The sequence below is a fragment of the Branchiostoma belcheri genome, unplaced genomic scaffold (genome assembly GCF_001625305.1).
Source record: "Branchiostoma belcheri isolate BF01 breed outbred unplaced genomic scaffold, Haploidv18h27 scaffold85, whole genome shotgun sequence".
NCBI classification, from domain to species: Eukaryota; Metazoa; Chordata; class Leptocardii; order Amphioxiformes; family Branchiostomatidae; genus Branchiostoma; species Branchiostoma belcheri.
This window is the reverse complement of record NW_017804520.1, coordinates 160,840-177,213: the sequence shown is the minus strand read 5'-3', so window position 1 is coordinate 177,213 and position 16,374 is coordinate 160,840. Positions and strand designations below refer to the sequence as shown.

Sequence of the window (16,374 nt, the reverse complement as noted above, 5' to 3'; positions counted from 1 at the left end):
AAGATCACAACCACCCCTCCGGACTGACATAGCCACCGACGGGATCACAACCACCCTCACCGGGACCATATCCACCGACGGGATCAAGACCACCCCTCCGGGACTACCATATCCGCCGACGGGATCACAACCACCCCTCCGGGACTACCATATCCACCGACGGATCACAACCACCCCTCCGGGACCAAATACCCCGACGGGATCACAACCACCCCCTCCGGGACCATATCCACCGACGGGATCACAACCACCCCCTCCGAGACCATATCCACCGACGGAATCATAACCACCCCCTCCGGGACCATATCCACCGACAGGATCACAACGGTCCCTTCCGGGACCATATCCACCGACGGGATTACAACCACCCCCTCCAGGACTGCCATATCCACCGACGGGAACACAACCACCCCCGACGGGACCATATCCACCGACGGGATCACAACCAACCCCTCCGGGACTGCCATATCCACCAACAGGATCACAACCACCCCCTCCGGGACTACCATATCCACCGACAGGATCACAACCAACCCCTCCGGGACTACCGAATCCACAGACGGGATAACAACCACCCCCTCTGGGACCGTATCCACCGACGGGATCACAACCACCCCCTCCGGGAATATATCCACCGACGGGATCACAAGCAACCCCTCCGGGACTGCCATATCCACCGACGGGATCACAACCACCCCCTCCGGGACTGCCATATCCACCGACAGGATCACAACCACCCCCTCCGGGACCATATCCACCGACAGGATCACAACCACCCCCTCCGGGACTGCCATATCCACCGACAGGATCACAACCACCCCCTCCGGGACTGCCATATCCACCGACAGGATCGCAACCACCCCTTCCGGGACTGCCATATCCACCGACGGGATCACAACCACCCCCTCCGGGACTACCATATCCACCGGCGGGATCACAACCACGCCCTCCGGGACTACCATATCCACCGACGGGATCAAAACCACCCCCAACATACAGTAAAGCAATTAACATGGACATATAAAAAAACCTTTTGAATTCACGGGACAATGTGACAATCGACGTCGTCGGGCTTACCCGACGACATTGAGGACATTCTTGGAACTGTCATGGATGTGTCTTGAGAAGTAGAACATTTGAATTCAGCAATCTTTCAAACAGAAATTAAGTTAGCCGCTGTGATGTTACATCATTGTAAATGGGCGGCTCGTGGGATCATGTGGCGCAGTCGGTCGGGTCGTGTGGCGCAGTCGGTAGCCGAGAGGTTGCGGGTTCGAACCCTTCCCATGTCACCGATCTTGTGCCCTTGGGAAAGGTACTTTACATGACTTTACTCTCTTTACTCTGGTAAAATTGAGTATTGTATTGTCCCTGTCCCTATTGATATAAGTTGAAAAACGTGTGCCGTCATCGCGTCTTGTGATTACATATTGGTGTATAAAAAATGGGCGGTTCTTCTATCGCTTCTATCAAACATTACGCTAGGGATAACCGCACAATGAATGTGACTGCGTCATTGATGTACTTGTTATGGTATGTCTTGAAAAATGGAATAATTGTAATAACTTATAAAATATATATTAGAAAGAAAAGTGTTTTCAACTGTTCAGGGCAAAATATGAGCATTTCGCAGTTGATTCTAATTTTTTTTGAAATCAGAAAAAAAAAATGAAGCGGGTGAATCCATTACCCAAGAAATCAAATTGGTGTGGCCTAAAGTACGTCTAAACTACGACTAGGACGTTTATGTTTTTCTACAAAATTCTACAGCGACGCAGCAGGGGTGGGGCTGAATTGTCTACCCAAAACCATTCCACTAGCTGATGAGCTGTCCACGTACAGCAACCAATACCTTCCCACCATGTGCTATTAAGCTGGCTCCCATGGAAACACACCTCAGGACTTCAAACAAGAGGCCGAACTTCTAAATACACCGTTAGTCGTTGCTAGTGATGTTGAAGTTCACGTATTTGGATGACGTACTGTTTACTTTGGTTTACTTAATCAGCAACATGGTAGTCTGGTAATAATGGTCCCTGTACAAAGTCGCAGCAATTGTAGCCTGGATGCCAGACGCCGTGCGACACTATACTCCTACTCTCCAAGCAGAGGTTGATGGGGAAGATTTTTTTATATATGGCCGTTTTTTTTTTTGTTTGGTTGGTCGCTACCCTGACCGGTGGCTAACTGGACCCTCTCTGGCAAATGCATACTGCCTGGCCAATTTCATACTGGGTTTTTATGTCGACGGGATTACTAGTTAATTTTCTTTCTTTATTCTAACGGGGCCTGCATGACTTTTTTTTCGTAAAGCGTAATCAGGCCATTTCAGTATTCGTAATCCGGCAGCCTCCACAAAAATCAACGTAATTTGTAATAGTACATTAGCCGCAACGCGTAAAATGTAATCAGCTCTGAGAATTCAATTCGCATTCGGTGGCGAAAATTTTGCGTAATTCGTAATCACTAACCCCTCCTTAGAGCGCGGGGTCTGGCACCTAGGCTAGCCGACTGTCAGGTTTCATTTTCTATGGCACCGCTAATGATCTTTCCAAACGGCAGGGTTACCTGGACCCGCCCCGCACCTCGTAACGGAAATGACTCATTTTTATCTGGGAACAAGACAGGACAGCTTTTTTTGTTGGGAAACTTGTGAGCGAGAAAACCACACGGCCTTCATTGTGAAGAGCCGGACAGACGGCGGTGCTAATTTCCGTCTCGTAAACAGTCGATGCCATTTTAAACGGTCGATGCCATTTCGTAGAAAGGCTAACTTTAAGTTTATCAGCACGGGCCATCCACACCGTGATATTTCGTGGCGTAGAGGTTAGGGTATAGGTTAGGGTTTAGGGTTTTAAATTAGAGCTACACTTTTGGACCCGTGTTCGAATCCGGTCACTAATTTTTTCACTAATATTTACAATTCTACATGGCCCTCCCTCTATTTGCAATTAGAATATTGCTTTTTATAGTATATATTACTTTGAATTCGTTTTTGGACGCTCGGATATGGCATCGACCATTCATCGAAATGGCATCGACCGTTTCAAATGGCATCTCATCCAGCACAACCAGCTGTGAAGCCATCTACATGTAACTGTTGTTTTGTCAACTAGAAATATCAAACTAATAAACATAACAGTTTCCTTCAGTGAGAAACATGATCATAAAGAACCACCTACGCTTTTTAAGACTTCACTTCTCTGAAATTAAAATCACGTGGAACTTCTTTCATGCATATTGAATGAATGAAAAACCTTTCTTGTACGTTTGTGCTCTAACAAGCTAAGTACAGGTCATGAATAAACAAGGAAAGAATACAGCAACAACACTTAAACTATACATACTAATGTGGTCTACTATTTACAAGTTCAACTTCTTCTCGCTTCTTTAGGCAGTTATAGATGTAAGAACATATTGGGCTAATGATACATTGTTTGTCAAGTTTCATAAGGAATGTAAAATTTTTATATTCTGTCTAAATGTCTAAAGTTTGGGAACTTATCTATTATACACGTATACAAGTACAATTAACAACAAAATGGCATTCATCTTCAATATTATCTAAAGTACAAAATTGGCAAATCCTTTGCTGTAGAGGAATGCGGTTATGTCGTTGGTAACTCTATCGTAAAGGACGCTCTGACTGAGGAAAGCCTCCTGGATACGCTTCCAGGGAGGAAGACGACTGTTGAGACCAACCTTCTGGTTGACGTTCTGAGTCAGCGGGCGACAAATCCTCTTGGAAAGTTCAAGGTCCCATACTTACAGGGCCCACGTGAGCTGGAGGCTGTTGGAAGGTATATTTCAGTCATCCATCAATGTTAAAACTGATGTTCAGACGTCAGTTCAGTTTTTGGTGGATTCGCTTTGTCACCTACTTTGGTCGTATTTCCGTACGAACCGAACTTGGAAGCAATTTCCATCGTTCGCTGTCTTCCGCCAAGGATTTAATTTTCCTCGCTTCCACCATAGCGGCTTCATCTTCTACTGTCTAAATAAATAGCTTTTAACTTCCCTCAACTTCTTTTTACCATCTGTAGCCCAAAGCACTACATGTAGTTTAGATGCTACAGTACAGCTTTATCATGTCTAACGCAACTTCCAGCCAGTTTTATTCTGCGGATCCAATGTTCGTATAATGACTGGCACTAAACCTTAGTCCAGCTACTCAGGAGCGAGTTTTTCTCCACGCCAGGCTTATTCTAAACATTCGTTTGCAGCATCTATTAATTTTTTCTTAAAAGACTTACTAAGGGCCATGTTTCACCACCGTATAACAAAATGGTTTTTACAGTGACGATAAAAAGAAAAATGCTCTTGAATCTCTGTGCATGGGAAACTTGACTGCTTCAAGTTGTTTCATAGACGAAGACCTTCTAACTCTACAGTTCACCAAAATGTCTGCTATATTCCTCAGGTTCAAGGCTATTTTGGCTGCTATCGCCAGGGACATCAAGAGAGAGGACAAGACGCAGCGTTCCATATAACCCAGTGGGTTATATGCCTTTTTCAGTGTGTGTGTGTTTGTGTTCATGCGTTAATACAAATGATAAGGTCCCTTTTGCCCACTAGCGACTTCATTCAGAATTGCAGTTCTCTTTACCTTTCTTTCATTGTGAACCTGACTCCGGCGCGGACCCCATAACTCATACGGATGATCCAATGGGTGCGCAGTGGGAATAGATACCTATTTGGCGATGTGTACATGGCTCTTGATTTTTTTGTACAAGTACCTTGGTACAATAATTTATGCAAAATTTCATGACGTTTTTTTAAAATTCAAATTACACCCCTTTTCTTAAAAACGTTGTTCCCACTCCCTAACGATTGAATGTACAGCGCTAATATTTGGATGAAATATAGATAATATTGATTTAGTTCAACGTACGGCAGAATCTTAAGATATCTTTTAAAACTGAAAAACATGAGAGGGGCGAAGAAAGCTCGCTTTGCTAACTTAAAGCTTTTCTCGTCAAGGACACGCTGTTTGGGGGATAGGACGAGGCTCTAGAAGTCGTACTTGTCAGCCACCTGTCGGATATGACACAATAAAGAGTACGAAAGGAGCCAGGTGATGGCGACTCCGGGCAAGAGCAAAGTTCACAGTTTATGTGTAAGGGCCTACCTTCGGCTTGTTGAAACCGCACTAGAGTACTTCGGTAGCCTTCCGAATGAAACTTGGGAGAGTTTAGGCCCCCGAAGACCGGCGACTCCCGCGGTTTTGCGTAGAATATTCGCCAGCATGTTCCCAGCCAGATTTCACGCACTGAACCCTGAACCAGTTCAACAAAGTGGCTGTCCTTGAACTTTTGAACTTTACATTTGCATCGGTTGTACAAACGGACATGCCGTGTGCAGAATAACAAATCAAAAACAAACTAGAATTCGGCGATCGCTTACCTCCATGACATGTTTAGTGCCTTCGTACTTGTGCATGGTGATGACCACCTGTTTGGTTTATATTTACAATCCTGCTCATAATCAAAATTTTCATACAAATTATTTACATACATGTAGCTCCTACCTAGTAACATGCAACACACTTATGAAATCCTGATTATCTGGCCTGGACAAGGTATGATATTGTTGGTTATATGCAAGCACGACCTCTGACATACATTTGCCAAATCATGTTAACCGTCCAAACTGACTAGTTATACATTTTTCACTGCAATTATGCAAATCATAAGAGCCACATTTGCATATACAGATAGCCGGCATTGGCTTTTCAAATAAGGGGCGCTATAAAGTACGGCGTCAATGGGAAACGGTTTGGGTTTTACAATTTTTATTGGTTGGCTGGATTTTTCTAATAAGCGTTTTTTATTATTTCATTTGATCATATTCTCAACTCAATTGCAGATTTGCAGTTCCCATCCTGCAAAATATAAAGCTTCACAGAGAATTGCCTATGGACACTTGTTTAATAATCTTAAAAAAAAACAGTGTAAAACATATAGCATCTTGAGAAACAGTTTGAACTTTGACAAATACAGCTAAAATTTAACAATCATATTTGTGCATTGTTTTATTTACCAAAGTACCTAATATGCAAACAACAAAAATACCTGTCACTTAATACCTTTCCTGAAAAAATTCAATAACAAATAATAGAATGTGAAGTAGTTCTACTACAATGACTGTGAAACATTGGTACTTTTCACACCTCTGTTGAGAAGGTGAGCAGTTGAGATTTTACACTGAGTGTACTTTTTTCTGGTCTAGCTTGTCCTAACTACGGCCACACTGACTTCATTTCATGGATGACATCCTCTGAAGATCCCCAAAACTAGTGCACACAAGTAAATAAAGAAAATTCCAGCCAAAAAAATGCTGCTAAACCACAGGAATACAAAGCTTTTGTGAATTTACGTTAGTACATAATGGCCTTTAAGGCAAGCCGGCTCAAGCTGGCCTTTTGCAGCATTTATGAGTCTGCACAGTGCTACTGTACTGAATTCTGGAGTTCTGTGGAACCTCCACAGCCTGGGTGCCGTAGTTACCACCAGCTCCCTATTGTCGCTAGCGACCATGGGCTACAGAGGATGTCACCCAGGCCAGAACCTCGGAGGACGTGATTTTTTTTACAACAGGCGAAAATCAATGCGTGTGTGAACGTCATCCATAAAATTTAATCAGTGTGGCCTTACAATGCTCCAAACGAGTTGACTATTCAAACTTCTACAATTTATCCCAATTTTACTAAACTTACAGACAAAGAAAAAACTATTCTTCTTTTAACTTCCCAAAACCCACTAATTTTGAAAAAGGTGGGACATTACGTCTTCCATGGTTTACAAAAGAGAAGTCAAACCCTTCAGATATAGGTTTAGACATAGCTATTGTTTTATTCAACTATTTTTTTTTTCATTATGTAGATATTAGTTATTGTATAATCTGTTTCAATATTGTTGTATGTTTATGAGTTGAAATTAGCCTCCGGGCACGAATGCGCAATAAACTTCTGGTTTATAATGAATGATGAGTGATACTGGTGATGCTACTGCGTATGATGGATGTCTTCTGTACTGGAGATCTGCTGTAGATGACTGGACAGTTGTTGTAGAGGAGACAGTAACAGCTGGCTAGTCTGACCAGCTTCAGCAGACAGGATTGACACCACTTCACCACGGCACTGTTCCATGGACGGCAGCTGGGCATAGTGTTCCATGTCTGACTTGGACATCAATAGGCCATCAACAAGTCCTCCTGAATAAGACATAGAACAGAAACATTATACTACTCATTCTATCCAGGTGCAGGGTTTTCTATAGATGGATCATTGGGAGGTACAGTATAAAGCTTCTTGGACAGTAACATAGTGTAGATTCAAAAATGGTTTAAATATGGTTGTTAATCCTTATCATCTTCCATAACTACCGGTATACAGTTATATACCATTTGTAATCCTACAAAACCAGCATACATTGCAGTATAAATTATAATATATGTCTCGTCCTACGTACAGGGAGTCAACCCAACCCTGCCATGCTGGTTACAAATAAACTATTTAATTGATTGATTGATTGATTGGTTGGTTGGTTAATTGATTGATTGATTGATTGGTTGGTTGGTTGATTGATTGATTGATTGATTGATTGATTGATTGATTGATTGATTGATTGATTGATTGATTGATTGATTGATGCGACTGGTGACTCTACAACACAGGGAACTGATCCTCAGCACATGGAGGAAACTACAGGCAGACAAGAAGAAGGGGTATGCGGTACACGAACACTTGCCACGTCCACTCCAGCAAGCAAGAGCCAAACTGATGGCAGACAGAGACACTGAGATTGACAAGGCTAAGTCAGAGAACAAGGAGGCCAGAGTCTTCATCAGAGTACCACCAAAGGACACTTGTTGTGCAATCCTTGTAGTCAATGGGAAAACTCTGAAAACAGTGGACGCTGTAGATCTTAAGTATTTTGGTGAAGTATAACTGTGCAGGCATTTTCTGGTCACTTATTGCCAGACAATTGCAACACTGTTCTATTAAGATAGGGTCAAATAGTAATATTCTTAACCCAGGCACTTCAATCAGCAGCCAAAGTTTAGTGCTATTTCATCCATTTTTACAATCATGATTCTACATGAAATTCCAGCAGTAATGCCTGTATAACATGACTTTCATTTGTAATTACTCTGAATAAACATTAGGCCACACCGACTTTAATATCTTATGGATGACATCCTCTAGTGCGCGCGGACGAATAAAAAAATTCTGGCCAAAAATAAAAATGCTACTAAAGCACAGAAATACAAAGCTTGTATTGTGAATTAGCGTACGTACATGTATGCGACAAGCCAGCACAAGCCAGCTTCTTGCGGCATTTATGAATCGGCACTGTAGGCATGTACTGAGTTCTTGAGTCTTGGAGCTTTGGTAGCCTGGGTACCCGGCTCCGTATTGTTGCTAACTACCATGGACTACTCAGGCCTAGAGCCAGGACAGAGCCTCGGTGGACGTGATTTTTTTTTGAGAACAGGCAAAAATCAATGCACGTGCGGATGTCATCCATAAAATTAAGTCAGTGTGGCCTAACGGATGCTACACAACAGACTTAATACACAGGTGCATCATTTCTTTTCTTAGCATAATGCTGACTATTTTCTTCAAACTATTCTTTAAAGCATCCACTAAAGCTATCATAGTATTTTATCGAACTAAAAGGCGCACAAAATCTTTTGATTAGTGATTTCCTACAAATTCCATTATGATTCTTGTGCAGAATATGGTGTTGGAAGGGTTTATCTAATAGTATCAACATTTACTCTTCTCATATCATCAAAATATGACAAGGAAACAAATCAACAGCAAATCTGGTTTTCCTTTTACTCCAGGAAAAGGGACAGAGATGTAGAGGGTCTGGATGCTACATGCTAGATAGATGTGGCTCAAACAGACTTGTACTTTATTTTTACAGCAGCTAATCTAGCTAAAGAAAACATCCTAGAATACTAACCAGCAGTGAAACATATTCATTTATGCTAGGGTTCCATGGGTAAATAATTTAGAAAGTAATGTGGGTTAGTTGGGGTACTTACCTATTAAGTTAACTTGGGGTGTGACCTTTAAGACCTTCAGTAGTTGTGTAACCTGGGGCTTCAGGCTGTGTGCGTACAGGTTCTTCCCAACCATCAATGTAGTCAAGGTACTGTACGGGGTGTTTTGTACAGCAAGGCCTGGAAAAAAAATTATTTGTAACAGGAATTACATAGACTAAACAGTCTAAAGTGTTGGTTCAAGACATGCAGGGCTCTGTGGCATTCACACAATGTGTCTGATGTATGCATATGATTATATGGGGCCTTGTAAAAAAAGTGTTGTGTTTCCTGTTTTTCCCGACGGACCTTATAAATTAGAAAAAAACTGCTGACCCCTGAGTCTTTTCTGGTGTGGACCCTGCAAGGGACATAAATGTGTAGCTCCATGATTTGGCATCTGAGTGAAGGTACGTAGTACAATCAGTTTTCCAACATTGACGTTAAAAATTGAAAGGCAAGTTGTACTGTGTTACCTGTTAACTGTATTGCATAACTTGAATTACTAGAGATCACCAAAGTCTACCGACCCTAATTTCTTTAAGAACTGAAACAGGAAACACAACATTTTGGCCTAACCAGTTCAACCAAGAGCCTGCACGGCTATTTTAGTGTTGTGCTGAAGGTCAGTTTTACAAACTGATCAAAACAGGATGCAAGAATCACTGGACTACTGATATAAGTAGGTCGAGAGATAAATACCATGAGGTACATACATGGATATTAGGGCCACACCAATTTAATTTTGTTGTTTCTCGGACTTTTTCGGAAAAAAATCAGGAGCAACAGGGCGAAAAAAAAAAAACAGGCCGGAAATGTTACAACATGAGCCATGAAGTGAACATACCACTGGCTGGTTTATAATTAAAACAATAGAATTTGAACTTGTAATGAAACAAAATTGGAGATGGGGTTTTGTGCTCGTGAAAAACTTGCGCGTGAAGAATCTGCGCGTGAAGATATGCAAATTAGCTGACTCCCAAGAGATTTGAAAACTTTTTGCTGTTTTAAGCTTAAAAGTTGGAAAAAAGACAAGAAAATAAAAATCTAACATCATTTTGCTTGCATTCTAGACTACATACCCTTGTTTTGTCCATTTTTTTGTGATTTCAGGTTATTTTGAAAGGTAAAGTTTTCACGCGCAAAAAAGGTTGAAATTTGCGCGTGAAAGAAATTTGTTTAAGAAAGCATGAAATCAAACTTCTAGAATGGAGAAAAGCTTCAGATTGTTACATTTTACCATTCTAAACCTCATACTAGTAACTTTTCCATGTATTTCTTACAAATTCAAGTGATTTTCAAAAGGTCAGGTTTTATGGAAATTATGCAAATTAGCTTATTCCCAAGGGACCAACATTTTGAAACAAAAATTTTGGCTAACAGAGGGAAAATTATACCAGAGGACAACATTTTCCTGCCTAAGAATTTGGTACTGCATATTTTCTAACATATTTCTAAGACTTTTATTTTGCACGCGCAAATTTTTCACACGCAAGTTTTTCACGCGCAAATTCTTCACGCGCAGAAAACCCGTTCCCCAAAATTGCATTGTTACATTGAAAAACTTAAGAACTAGGAAGACCTTTTTTAACCGTTGGGGCCATTGAGCATTTTGCAGTAAATTTCTTTTTTGCAAATCAGAAAAAAATGGACAAGGCGATCCGAGAAGCAACAAATTAAATTGGTGTGGCCTCAGGTCTAACTCTAAGGATTTCTATGAGGTGCCCTGGGCATACACGTCTCATCAAGACCTGCATGTACCCACCTAACAAATATCAAGAAAATCCATCTACTGGAAAGCCTTCTTAAGTTATCCTGTTGACATACAGAGAGACATACACATGATCGTTTCCAAAAACTACTCTCCAAGCAGAGGTTTGGGTTTTGGCAGCTTATTTTTGGCGTGTTTTTAGGCTTTTCTAACAGACTTTGTTTTTTGCGATGGTACACGGCGGTCTGTCACCATGGTATTCTTTCCCATTGCTAGGCGCGTTCTAAAAAGTATTGGGTTACAAGACGCTATTTTGGCCTATAACACAGTTCGGGTTCTATGACACGTGGGAACTTTGCAGCCCAGATTTTACCACGGTGTGACCGTGGTATTAAAAGAAACAAGTGCAAAAAAGAAAGCCTGATAAAAAAGCTTTTAAACACTAAGATATAAAAACCAAAAATAAGCCAAAACCCAAACCTCTGCTTGGAGAGTAGCTGAAAACATATTCTGGACCTTCTTGGTAATAAAGTCTTGTTGGGGTCGTGTGGCGTCACGGCAAAGTACTCGACTTGGAACCCTGAGGTCCCGGTTTCGAGTCCTGACATGCCACCAATATTGTGCCCTTGGGAAAGGCACTTTACACGACCTTACTCACTTAATACTCAAGTGAAAATGAGTATTGTCCTGTCCTGTATTCGTCCTCTGCGTTGGTGACGGTATAAAATAAGTTGAGTGTGCCGTCACCATGTCTAGTCATTAAATGTTGGAATAAAAAAAATAAAATAAAGTCTTACCGGCAACAGTATTGGACCAGAACCGTACAGTGATGTCACTTTCTTTCAGTTTGGCACAGAAAACCCTCCGGTCAGGACCAGTCATGTCACTGCTGTGTAGTACTGCCACCATGCCGCTAGTCTCCAACACAGTCTGGGCCTCCTGTGCCATCAAGTCTCTTAGTGGGTTTTCCTGAAAGAAAAAATCATAGTATTCATTACAAAGATGACAATCCATAGTCATAAATTAAATGTAGACATAGGAAGATATTTACAAAATCCCCTGTGACCAGAGGTTTTGTCCATTCTATCCTAACAGGGCTGGAAATACTGGGTGCATGTGCACCTTAGTGCACCCAAAATTGGTGCTGTGCACCCAATTATTTTCTGTGGGTGCACAAATATTTTTGTAGGTATTTTTGTACATATTGAATAATAGTATGCAGGATATTCTTGGCATCTAAGCGTCAGAAAAATAATAAAATCTTTGTTGTAGTTCTCATGTAAGATTTTGAAGGTAGCTCCCATTTCAGATTCAAGCTTAGAAGAGGAGCATGAAGATCTCTATGTTTTATTTTATATGGTGCACCCAAATAAATTTTGTGGGTAGTGTTCCATTCAGTATTAAGGTAACTTGAGTTTGATCCCTCACGCACTGAGTCATACCAAAGACTTTAAAAATTGTACATACTACTTTCTCTGTTTAGCTCAACAATTGAGAAAGAGTAAGGGAGATAAACACACACCACTAGTACTACCACAGTGACTGTACCAGTGGACTAGCCCCTTGCAGTAGTGATTGTACTACTGTGTGGCTCAAGGGCTATTGAAATGGAGATGGCTTCTGCCCTATATGCATTCTTCTTCTTCTCCTTTTAACTAACTCCAAAATCAATCAATCAATCAATCAATCAATCAGTTTATGAAAACTGAAATTAAATACACTGCAACTGTTTCAAATGCTAGCCTGGTTACCAAACCTATTACTGTATAGCTCCCGAGTCCTACATCCTCTCTGCAAATACAGTAACAAGAGATCAGCACAGAGAGAACAAATGCACACTAGAAGGAAGATGAAATGCACATGAGACTAGCATCCGACTGAGATGAGCGGAAGAATAGAGACAACAAAAACAACAACAACAATACAGTAGGATGTAGGACTTGTAGGTTAAATGGTAACCTGGCTATTGTCAGAAAAATGTTGTTTAAGCATAACAATATATGTCCATGTTGGACATGGTAGAATGATTGCCCTAGAATTTATATCATAAAGTCTTGACCTGTAAAATGGTCTGTTGCATCCTTTCCAGATTCAGCCCACACTTCTCAGCCAGTGTGGTTCTGCTGTCTCGTGGTGCCTTCCATTTGGTTACTGCTAACAGCTTTGCCTTGACTATTGAGATGTGTTTCTTAGAGCGTGTGTTGATGGTCTTCCTGTAGCGGACCTGTGTCCATCTGTAGTCCAGACTGGGGCAGACTGAAAAATAGGGTCAAGAGCAATGTCAGAAGGGGTGAGAAAAAAGTCATTATTCTGTATTAGGCCACACTGACTTTTATGGATGACATCCGCGCGTGCATTGATTTTCACCTGTCGCCCTAAAAAAAAAGATCACATCCTCTGAGGCTCTGGCCTGGCTCTAGGCCTGGTTAGTCCATGGTAGTTAGCGACAACACAGAGCCGGGCACCCAGCTGCAGGCTACAGAAGCTCCAGGACTGAAGTACTAAGTACATACGTATTCAGTGCCAATTCATAAAATCCTGCATGTACTATGTACTGCCACGATTTCACAATGCCAGCTTTGTATTTCTGTGGTTTAGTAGACTGAATCATTGAAACAGTTGTAACAGTGGGAGGTTCGTAGGCACTACCAACTGACCCGTCTGACAGGTCTAGACCTTTTAGCTAATTCGGTAGGAGCGTCGGATTGTAAGCTGGTGCCCGGGGGTTGTGGGTTCGATCCCCGCCCGGGGCCAGGGGTTTTTATCTGTTTCTACTCTCCTTATTCTTACAGTGATTCCCACACCGGGAATCCATTTCTGTGATATGCTAAACTACGTCCCCACTTGTACTTTTTAGTAATACATGAGCTTGATATTTAATTTGTACCATATAGCTGATTGGTTTTTACTGTGTTTTTTTAGTAAAATGTGGACACAATTTGGGCAAGTCAGGTCCCCAAGCTAAAAGGTCCTTTCTAATAAACAATGTTACATGAACTAGAACTTCTTGAGTACTCTCTAACCACCCCTACTGGGGTATCACTGAGAGGGGGGGGGGGTGCGACGGACTATGGCTGCGCGGCCAGAAGCCCGGCCTTGAAGGCCTCCACTGTCTGGGCTTTTACAAGCTGGCCCGGTAACTTGTTCCACTCATTAATCGTTCTTGGAAAAAAAGAAAATCTAAAACAGTCTGTTTTGGCAGGTATTGCTTGATACTTATATTCATGACTTCCTCTGGTACGCCTATGGGCAGGTTTGAGGTATAGTTCCATTTGAATATTAATATGTCCATGAGCTATTTTATATAAAGATATCAAGCGAGCGGTTCTCCTTCTGTCAACAAGTAACGGCCACTGGAGGCGCTTTAGCATGTCAGAAACACTGCTGGTATAGTCATAATCACTAACAGCCATTCGCGCCGCCCTTCGTTGGACTCGCTCCAACGCCTGGGAACCACCGATGGTGTGGGGATCCCATACAGTCGCACAGTACTCCAGGTGTGGGCGTACAAGTGTTCTGTAGCATGTAGATTTGACACGAAGAGGACAGTGCGAAAGGTTACGGCGGATGACTGCCAGTATCCTATTAGCTCTACCAGTGACATAATTTATATGTGTGTCCCATTTCATATCCTGTGATAGTTGGACTCCAAGATATGGATGGGTTTTAACTCTAGTAAGATTTTCTGAACATAATCGGTATTGTGTAATAATCGGGTTACGCTTACGAGTAATATGAAGTGTGTGGCACTTTGAGGGGTTGAAGGACATTTGCCATGTGTCCTGCCACCGGGTCAGTGCATCGAGATCTTTTTGTAGATCAAGGGCATCTGAGGGTTTTTCAATAACCCGGTACAACAGGCAGTCATCGGCAAACAAACGCACACTAGAGGTCACAACACTCGGAAGATCATTGATATAAAGGAGAAACAAAAGCGGACCCAAAACAGTGCCTTGCGGTACTCCAGACACTACCTTGGCGGGCTTAGAGGCCACACCATCAAGGACAACTGATTGGGTTCTTTGAGTGAGAAAAGCTTGCAGCCATGTTAGTAATTTGCCAGAAATGCCATAGTGCTGGAGCTTATTCAGTAAGCGACTGTGGGGGACCTTATCAAAAGCTTTACTGAAATCCAGCACAATGGCGTCGACCTGCTTATTTAGGTCTAGAGTACTAGCCAAGTCATGGGTTGTCAAAAGTAGTTGACTCTCGCATGATAGTCCTCTACGAAAACCGTGCTGTGTCGAAGATAATATATTATATTTGTCAAGGTGGCTCATGGTATGGCTATGTATAATATGTTCCAAAACTTTGCTACAGACAGAGGTGAGTGACACCGGCCTGTAGTTAACAGGTGAGGTTTTATCTCCCTTCTTAAAGATGGGGCTAATATTAGCGGCTCTCCAATCTGCTGGGACGTCGCCGGTGTCTAGTGACTGCGTAAAAATAACCTGTAACACAGGTGCAATTTGGGTTGCTGTGATTTTTAATAATCTTGGTGAGAGTCCATCTGGGCCTGAGGCCTTGTTTGGATTAAGCTTAGAAAGCTGTTTAGCGACACCATTCACCGATATGTAGAGAGGTGGTGCGTGCGGAGCCACAGGTCTCCCTAGGGATGGGATGTTGGTTAGGTCCTCCTCTGTGAAGACAGAACTAAACTGATCACCCAGGGCATCTACCTTCTCCTTTGGGTCTGAAGTAAGCACACCATGATGCCTCATGGCTGCAATATTGGTATTGTCGTGTTTTAGTGCTTTTATATAACTCCAGAATGCTTTAGCTTAGGGTTGTCTTTAATGTTTTCTTCAAGGAAATTGGCGGTGTACTCTCTGTGGGCTTTTTTAACTCTACATATACAAATTTTCACAAGCTGACATATACAGTCAGTCTAAAACGAGTTTTGCAGACGTCAAAAAGTTTTTCTTTATTTTTTGGCACCTTGTACAGAACTCTTTTTCACTTTTATATTTGATATGAGTACTTCCACCATCGGCCGTTCTTAGCCGTGCACCAAGACCTCCCTCTGGACGTCTATACCCGAGAGGGTTTTGTGCCAGTATTATTAAGATTATCAAGATTAAGAAACGGCGAGCAGGTAACAATACATATCTAAAGATGCAAATAGCATAAACTTTAACGATACAAAATTGCTGTAAATACCTAAATGCCACAATTTTAGGTTTACAATATACGGTTGAGGACTATTTTGGAAGCTTTAAGTACGTGCTGGCAATGGGTCATATTTGTGACTTTGTGGCTTAAAATTAGGACAGTTCGGCACGGCCGGTCAGATTTTGGTGGACCGCTCGCCCCCCTCCCCCACCGCCGGTGCCCTTGCCTTGCCTGCCCTGCGTTAGTTACTTATTGAACCGGTATTCGTGAATGTAGACTGTGAATAGATCACGTAATATCCAACTACAATGTACGTGAACGCCAAATAACAATTTAACATCCATACCAACACGCACTGCACTTGCCGTGGACGTAATTCTGGTCAGCATGCACGCCATTTTGTAACTTGGTGGTAAGGACGGGCCGGGTCAAAGTTGACATTGACGTAATAATGTTTCGGGTCAGAGGGTTGACGGAAAATTCAGTCCAGTCTGGGAGGC

General features: G+C 42.1%; 1 protein-coding gene across 2 annotated transcripts in view; it reads right to left on the bottom strand.

The window, feature by feature from the left end:
* The window catches only part of LOC109487058 (39S ribosomal protein L10, mitochondrial-like), a 45,326-nt gene extending 29,029 nt beyond the window's left edge, over window positions 1-16,297 (bottom strand). Inside the window, exons 1-5 of one of the 2 annotated variants that reach the window (XM_019791008.1) lie at window positions 16,221-16,297; window positions 12,822-13,018; window positions 11,560-11,731; window positions 9,055-9,192; window positions 6,812-7,212 (exon numbers count right to left, since the gene is read on the bottom strand). In XM_019791008.1, coding sequence (XP_019646567.1) covers window positions 7,004-7,212; window positions 9,055-9,192; window positions 11,560-11,731; window positions 12,822-13,018; window positions 16,221-16,272 — 768 coding nt within the window. In that variant the 5' untranslated portion in view covers window positions 16,273-16,297 and the 3' untranslated portion in view covers window positions 6,812-7,003. Of the gene's footprint in view, window positions 1-6,811; window positions 7,213-9,054; window positions 9,193-11,559; window positions 11,732-12,821; window positions 13,019-16,220 lie in introns of those variants that run through there. The other variant, XM_019791010.1, reaches the window with a different exon arrangement.
* Window positions 16,298-16,374: the final 77 nt, after the last annotated feature.